At 54.3% G+C, this 8,330-nt stretch overlaps 1 protein-coding gene across 7 annotated transcripts in view; it reads left to right on the forward strand.

The window, feature by feature from the left end:
- The window catches only part of P2RY2 (purinergic receptor P2Y2), a 17,806-nt gene extending 10,536 nt beyond the window's left edge, over positions 1-7,270 (forward strand). For all 7 annotated transcript variants that reach the window (XM_019649443.1, XM_019649441.1, XM_019649440.1 and 4 more), the window contains 2 exons: positions 254-436; positions 5,397-7,270. In XM_019649443.1, coding sequence (XP_019504988.1) covers positions 5,401-6,531 — 1,131 coding nt within the window. In that variant the 5' untranslated portion in view covers positions 254-436; positions 5,397-5,400 and the 3' untranslated portion in view covers positions 6,532-7,270. The remainder of the gene's footprint in view (positions 1-253; positions 437-5,396) is intronic.
- Positions 7,271-8,330: the final 1,060 nt, after the last annotated feature.

Genomic DNA, 8,330 nt, shown 5'->3' on the forward strand with positions numbered 1-8,330 from the left:
CAGAACCTTCCTGTGAAAGGGGGCTCCTGGGGAAGGAGGCTGGGAACAACCACCCCCAGAGCGTGTGAGCTGAGGGTGGATGGCTGGGGTGTGGGTGGGCAGAGGACACCCCTACCTGGACAAGCACAGCAGGTCACCTCTATGCCCCTTTTGGGCCAAGGTTGGAGCAGGAGGAGGGGGCCTTGGGGGGGCTTGACCTGCCTAACTTCCCATAACCCAGAGTGCACACTCGCTTCATCTCCCTGTGTCTCAGGAACCCTCAGCACTGCCTGCTTGCCCTGAGAAATGCTGGAAGCTGGGTGCGGCCCCAGGCGGGGGACCTGTTTTTCCTGTTTCCTGCAGCGTTCCCTGCAGCCCTATCCAGGCGTGTGCATTCATGAATGAGGAACCTGAGCGGGTGCTGAGCATCCTGACAAGGAGAACGGGGGCTGGTCAGGTACGGGCGTGCGAGGGTGGGGCCCACTGGCTGGGTGACTGGAGCAGGCATATGCATGCGTGTGTGCATACACTGAACTGGGGGATCCCTGCCCTGCTCCCTCATCCCAGGCTATGATGAATTCAGGCTCTGAAGCCAGACATCGCAGGGTGTCAAGCCCAGTTTTTCCAATTCCTGGCGTTGTGACCTTGAACAAATAGCTTAACCTCTATGGCAGAATCTACTGAGGAGTGAGGGTGGGGAATGAAATGAAGATGCTATATGGAAGCTGCTCAACCCAGGCTTGGCCCCTACAAAGTGAGGGGGGCAGGGCTCCAGGATCAGGAGCCCAAAATGACCTGTGATCTGAGCCAAAGATGGGTGAGAGAAAAGAGTGTGACTGGCTCAGACAGCTGACCCATATCCAGAATGCCTGGGTCCAGTTCCCCATCTCCTAGCATTTCCCCGGCCTGTTCAGAGAAGGGCAGGGCCTTCTGGGCCCTGCAGCTCTTGAAAGAGAGAGAGTCCAGGGGCCTGTCTAGGGCAGAAGCAGGTCTTAGGTAGGCTGGGCCCCAGGAGGGCTAGATGAGTCCTGGCCACCTAGGGTCAGCAGCTGGGAAATCTTTAAGTGCCATTGTCCTCTGGGAGGCTTTCAGAGGCATAAAAGGAAGAAAAGCCGTGGTTATAAAGCTCAACCTCCTCTGGGATCCTATAGCCTTTTGTGTTTGCTTCATGCATTCATTTATTCACTCATTCATTCATTCTCTCATTCATGTTATGCCTGCTTTGGATCAGTCCTCTTGCTGGATGATAGGGACAAAGAAAAGAATCAGATGGACCCAGCCCTCTGGAAGCACCTGGAATGTGTTGGGGTAGAGGGTGAAAAGACAAATGACTAACATGGTGTGAGGAATGCCTGGGAGGGTGTTAGGGGGAGAGCTTCAGAGATGAAGTGACCTTTGAGAAGAGCCTTGTGGGATGGGCAGGCTGGCGTGCAGTGTGGGTGGGTTCTGGAAAGGCTTTCCAGGCAGAAAGAACAGCATGAACAAAGGCAGAAAAGCCTGGCAGGGCACTTTACATGGCTCTGCTCATATCTCCCTCTAGTCTAGGAGCTCTTCAGGGCAGGGCCAGTCAGAACGGGGCACAGAGGGGCTGGTGAGTGGTGTTGGACAAAGTTAAGTAGGAGCTGGTCTCGTGGGAGCAGCGAGTGAGGCCCCAATAGCATCGGAGGTCAGAAGAGGCAGAATTGAGGGCTGGGGATTTGGCTCTCTCCATATACAGGGGTTGGGGGCCCAGGAAAGATGTAATCACAGGTTGGTGAGCCAGCCTGTAGAGAGAGAGGGTGTGCAGGGTTAGTCTGGACAGGGGCCATGGCGATGGAATCCCCACATGGCCTGGGAGGGTGGAAGCCAGAATGTCTGAAAACAGGTGGAAAAGGAGCTCCTTGGGTTCTCTGGAGACTTAGGAAAGTCTCCGCCCCTCTCATTAGTGTCAGAGATTCCACTGTTGGTGATTAGCAAGAACACTGTGCAGAACAATAGGATGTTGACTAAGGGAGGATGAGGGCCCTGGCCCCAACTCTGAGGAGAGACCCACCAGGGCTCAGCGCTGGAACAGGAGAGGAAGCAGCATCTCAGAGGTGGGACTGGGTGTCTGTCCAGAGCATGGAGGGGCCACTCTCCCTAACTCCAGTAGGGAAGAGGCCTCATGGGAGAAGTTCTGGGCTGCAGTTCTCCAAGGCCAGGGAATTCAGCCCATGAGAGGTCTGAGTCTCAAAGGGGCAGGAAATGCCTGATGTCACTGGGATTCTGTGGCAGAGCTGGACACCCCGAGCTGCTGTGCTGGGGTGGAGGGCGGGGGAATGTGGTCCCCTCTACAGATCCTCAGCCTCACACTCGGGGCTCCACACTCCCCCAGCAGCTTCTGCAAGCCAGCGACTCCCAGCCCACATCCCAAAGTGTCCCAGCCTTTGGCCATTCCCACATCCCCACCGTATTCCTTCAGGGTACCCCACACTTACCATGTCTGACACTGAATTCCTCCTCTCCCCTCCCTTGCTCCTCCCAGACGCCTGAGCCATGCCTCTTGGCCGCCTCTCTCTCTTGCCCTCCTGCACCCAGACTTCCTTTGGGCCAGTCTCGCCAGCCTCCCTACCAAACAGCTCTCAGAAGTCCCCAGGCCTGGCCCCAACTTGGTCCTCAGCATCATTTCCCTGGCCCACCACACTCGCCGGCTCCACAGCCTCCAGTCAAGACCTGTTGCTCCTCCACCGGTGACCTGAGAGAGCACCCCCACCCCAAAGATTTAAGGGAAAGGCCACATCTGATCTGAGCCTTGAAGCTCATCACACCATAGCGTTTCTACTGTGTGCCGGGCACTATTCCAAACATTTTACACAGATCATTCACTCAGTCCTCACAGCAGTCCTATGATATAGGTTCCATTAATCACCTCATTTTACAGATGAGGAAACACGGGTGGTCTGGCTCCAGAGGCCAGGTTCTTCGTAATCACAGCGGTTTACTGCGCTGAAGGATAAAGAGCTGTAATTTCAACAGGTAGATATGAGGGATGGGAATGGATTTTAGGTTGAAGAAGCAACATGAACTAAGGCTGAGAGGGGAGAAGTGTTGGGCACATTCAGGTCACAGAGGATGGTTGGGGCTGGTGAGGCTGGCAGAGGTTGGATTATGAACCAGTACCAACCTGAGGGGCTAGGCTTTCTTCTGACAGCAGGCAGGAGCCATGGAGTGTTTCAAGCAGAGGAATGACTTTTGTCTTTTACAAAGATCCCCCTAGATTGGCGGGGAATGAGGCTGGAGACAGAGAGGCTGATGCAGTGGCTTCAGCAACGAGGGCGGAGGTGACACTGGGCTGCCTGGAGCAGGGGTGGAATGGAGGAAGTGCCTTAATGCCAGGTCCTAAATCAAGGCCCCCAGGCAAGAAAGATGCCAGCAGGTTGGCCCTGCCAGAGCGCCTCCATACCTGCCCCCTCTCAGCGTGGCACCACATAGGCTCCTCCCTGCCTCCTCACCCTGGACCTGCCCTGGCTCCTTGGGAAGGAACCTGTGTCCACAGGAGGAAAGCACAAGTGTAGACTCCCTTCCTCCTGGCTGCACCTTGCTGACAACAGGAGACAGAAAAGATCTGGGGTGGGGGTAGCAGGGTATTGGGAAAGAAGGGAAAATCAGGGACCTATGTGTCCCTCAGCTCCAGGTCCCCACCACCACCCAATCTCAACTTCAAGGGCCTTGAAATGCTTCTGGAAGGCCAGGCCGGGCAGGACACTTAGGGTCTAAAAGAGTGGATGTCTCTGGTCCTACAGAATCCCCAAGTCCCAGTTCTAAAATGAAGGGAATTGTGCAGCCCCAGGTTCTCAGGGTAGGGAGTCTCATGCGTCATCTGCCCTCTTTGTCCTCCCAGACACACCCACACACGGGGCATGCACGAGCCTTTCTGCAGACTCTGCTTGCATGACCCCCATATGCCAGGAGTTCACTCACTATCTCCATCCTTCCGTGTGGGACCGACCTGGATAGGAATTGTAGCCTGTCCCCAGCTGTGTGACCTTTGCCAAATGACTTGAAAGATCTGTGTCTCAGGTTCTTTATTGGAAAACCGAGCATGACAACCTGGCTCCCACAAGCATGTTGTAAGGATGGAATGAAGCAACATTCATAAAGCACACATAGTGAGATTTGAAAAAGGTCAACTTGCCCTGCCCTTTCACACTGTTAGAAAGTTATTCTTTGTATTTGTCCCAAACCTGCCCACCTGAGACTCCTGCTGGGATTTCCAGCCTGCCTTCTGGGAACTTTGGGCACATTTTCACCCTCCAGGCTGAGATATGTATCCCCTACCTCCCAGCTTAGAGAGGGCTCTTATTGGTCACACTGGTGGGGATGGGGAAAGAAGGAAGGTAGACGACTGGTTCTCTGGTTGCTCACTGTCAGCTGGGCAATCAGGCCCTATGGGTGTGTTATATACCCACTAGGGACAAAATAGGGGAACCTCAAGATAGCAATGGTATGAAAGAGAAGCTGGGTAGGCCTGGAGGAAGCTTAATTTGCCCCACAAAGGAAGTCGCCAGCTGCCCTCACTCCTGCCTTCACCCCAGATTTCCCTGAAATCTACGAGAGGGTCACTATCCCATCTGGTAGCCTCACAGGACACGGAGCAAGAGTGCTGTTTACAGATGCAGAAAGTACCAGAATAGAGAAGTATTGAAAACATATTTGCTGAGTGAGTAAATGAATGACTGAAGAGGGAGACCCTTGGAAATACTCCCTCAAATACCAAAATACCAGGCGCAGGGCCAGAGCCTCCCTGGGAAGCAGAAGGTTGAGCCTCCAGGAAGGTATGAGCTGCCCACTGGCCAGAATCACTTCAGAAGGCAATGGACACGGGTTGTGAGGAGGAGCCAGTCAGGCTCGAAAGCCCCTGTCCATGAATCTGAAATGATACCCTCTGGGATCCTCAGATTCTAGAGCTCAAAATTCCAGATCTAGAACGCTATGCTCCTGAGGTTCCAGAGCACAGTCACCAAACTTTGTTTTTATAAAAGGCCAGATGGTAAGTATTTTAGACTGAAGAACATATGGTCTTTGTTACAATTATTCAGCTCTGTGTAAACGGAATGGTATGACTGCATTCCAATAAAACTTTATTTATAAAAACAGACTGGTGGGCTGGATTTGGCTCTCAAGATTTAGTTTGCCTACCCCTATTCTAAAGTTGTAGAATTGTATGGTCCTGATATCCATGGATCACATGCATTTTTGAGGTTTCAGGGTTCTGGGTCCAGAGAGTCAGGTCAGATGGCAACAAAGGCCTTGAACGTAGTTGGGCAGATCTTAACCAAAGGTGCCTGGACACTTGGGGTCCCTCACAGCCCTGTTCAGGTGGGTGTGTCAGACCTCCCTGCTGAACCGCAGCTGTGATCCTGATGGCTGTTCTCCCTACCCCACCCCCTTCCCGTCAGGACTATGGATGCAGACCTGGGCCTCTGGAATGGCACCATCAATAACACCTGGGATGGGGATGAGCTGGGCTACAAGTGCCGCTTCAATGAGGACTTCAAGTACGTGCTGCTGCCTGTGTCCTATGGTGTGGTATGCGTGCTCGGGCTGTGTCTGAACGTCGCGGTGCTCTATATCTTCCTGTGCCGCCTGAAAACATGGAACGCCTCCACCACTTACATGTTCCACCTGGCCGTGTCGGATGCGCTGTACGCGGCCTCCCTGCCGCTGCTGGTCTATTACTACGCCCGCGGTGACCACTGGCCCTTCAGCACAGTGCTCTGCAAGCTGGTGCGTTTCCTCTTCTACACCAACCTTTACTGCAGCATCCTCTTCCTCACGTGCATCAGCATGCACCGGTGTCTGGGTGTCTTGCGCCCACTGCGCTCGCTGCACTGGGGCCGGGCCCGCTATGCCCGCCGGGTGGCAGCCACCGTGTGGGTGCTGGTGCTGGTCTGCCAGGCGCCCGTGCTCTATTTCGTCACTACCAGTGCGCGTGGCAGCCGCATTACCTGCCACGACACCTCGGCCCCCGAGCTCTTCAACCACTTTTTGGCCTACATCTCCATCATAATGGTCCTTCTCTTCGTAGTGCCCTTTGCTACCATCCTGGTCTGCTATGTGCTCATGGCCCGGCGGCTGCTAAAGCCAGCCTACGGGACTGCGGGGGGCCTGCCACGGGCCAAGCGCAAGTCGGTGCGCACCATTGCTGTGGTGTTGGCTGTCTTCGCCCTCTGCTTCCTGCCTTTCCACGTTACCCGCACCCTCTACTACTCCTTCCGCTCGCTGGACCTCAGCTGCCACACACTCAATGCCATCAACATGGCTTACAAGATCACCCGACCGCTGGCCAGCGCCAACAGTTGCCTTGACCCTGTGCTGTACTTCCTGGCTGGGCAGAGGCTCGTGCGCTTTGCCCGGGATGCTAAGCCACCCACAAATACCACCCCTACTGCCCACGCTACCCGCAGGCTGGACCTGCGCAAGTTTCACAGAACTGACACCAAGACAGAAGATGGGTTGGCCAGCAGTGAGAACCCCAGGCAGACAGAGTCCACGCTGACTGGTGGTGGGAACACTAAGGACATCCGGCTATAGGACCTGAACCCCTCTGGCCTATGCAAGTTTATATGGGGGACACTGTAGGGACTAGGACTTGTTCAAATTGGATGGTCTCCCATCCAGTCTTCTGCCTCCTGGGAAAATCCAGCTACATGGTATAAGGGTTGGTGCTCAGGCTGGGTCAGGGTTTAGTGTGGGGGAGATGGGTCTTACCTGTGATAGGTTCTGGGTCCAGCCACCCAATGCTCTGTCATTTGGCAGGGGCTCAGGACACTCCTTGTGGTCCAGAGAATCAACAGTCCCTACAGCCTCATCACCATTTGTATGTGTCAGTTGGGAAATAAGATTTCAAGAAAGGCAAGGGTTCAGGGCCAATGCCGCTGCTCGCTTGACTCATCCACATAAAGAGCTGGCTGTGCCTGCCAAGGTATACCTAGGCTGGAACACAGCCTAACCAAGTCAAGTGGAGAAGCAGGCCATTAGAGGAAAGTGACATACCACGATCACACAGCAGAGTCTGGGCCTGAGCTACCAGAGAGGGGAGGAGTCGCAGGTTGACCAGAGGACCCTGGTAAGCAGTCAGGGCTGAGACAGAGCTTCCCCCAGAGGGTCTGGGGTAGGAATGGGTGCCACAATGGACTCAACAATGAAGAGGGTCCTCCACCCAAGAGAGGAACATCTGGAAACTGATGTCATAAACCCATCTGGAGGCTCCCCTGGGCTTAGGGGCCAGTTTGAGGCTGTAACTTATACTAAAGGTGTTGTTGTCTGCTGAGTTGTGCCCTACTGTGTGGTTGAAGGATGGGGATACAGCCTGGGAAGCTGTCACCAACCACACTAGGGTCCTTTCTCCAACCTGCTCTTGTCTGCCACCTGCCTTCCTACTAGCTGCCCCAGCTGTGCTCACACATCAGGTATCCCCTCTCCAGATCCCACTTTAAAGCTAATTGGCTTCTGTGCCTGGTTCTCCTGGGCACAGAGAGGAGTAGGGTAGGGTCCCAGTCCTTGGGATCCCTCAGTTTAGGACTTCATGGTGACGACCAGTCAATTGCTGCTAAATGTTAAATCATTTAACTGGCCAGCCAGGGGGGTAATGGGAACCCTTTATTTGTAGCATTGCCAATTGCCATTGTGCAAATACTCCTCCCATGGCCAATTTCAGACTACCTCTGTGAAAAATTCCTGAAAATGTAACAATTGGTTCTTGCACGCAGGTACAATTTGCTCTAGCACACCACTGGATAATACTGAGTGGTTGAGCTATGGACCAGGGGGTTCAGGGAAGGCTTCTTGGAATGGGGGAACTCCTGAGCTGTAGCTTCTGAAAAGTGTGGTTTATCAGAGAAGAATCCAGGTGCAGGGTGCATCCTGGGCAAGCACATGGGGGCAGTAGAGCAGGATGTGCAGGAACTGGAAGCAGGTTGGGCAGCTGGCGCCCAGGCTCAAGGCAGGAATGAGGCCGGGGCTCCTTGGTCACAAGGAGGCCAAGTCCTGCCCTGATCATCAGGTTTCCTTTGCACTGAGTAGTGTGGGAGAGGCTCACACTTCTCCCATCCAGCGCTCTACATGGTATAATGGTTGGTTCTCAGGCTGGGTTAGGGCTTAGACGGGGGAGATGAGTCTCACCTGTGACAGGTTCTGGGTCCAGCCAAGAGCACTCTGGAGATTTGTGGAGCTCAGTTGGGCAGGGCCCACTAGCCTTTGGGCAGGGGTAGGGCAAAGCTGACAAACCTCACTCTTAACCTCAAGGGTAAAGACATTCTCTCTCACTCTGCGAGAGCCCTTGCCCTACGGGCCCACTCTGCCTGAGAGAAGGTCCTTTTCTCATCCCATGT

The sequence above is a fragment of the Hipposideros armiger genome, unplaced genomic scaffold, assembly GCF_001890085.2.
Source record: "Hipposideros armiger isolate ML-2016 unplaced genomic scaffold, ASM189008v1 scaffold_132, whole genome shotgun sequence".
Classification (NCBI taxonomy): domain Eukaryota; kingdom Metazoa; phylum Chordata; class Mammalia; order Chiroptera; family Hipposideridae; genus Hipposideros; species Hipposideros armiger.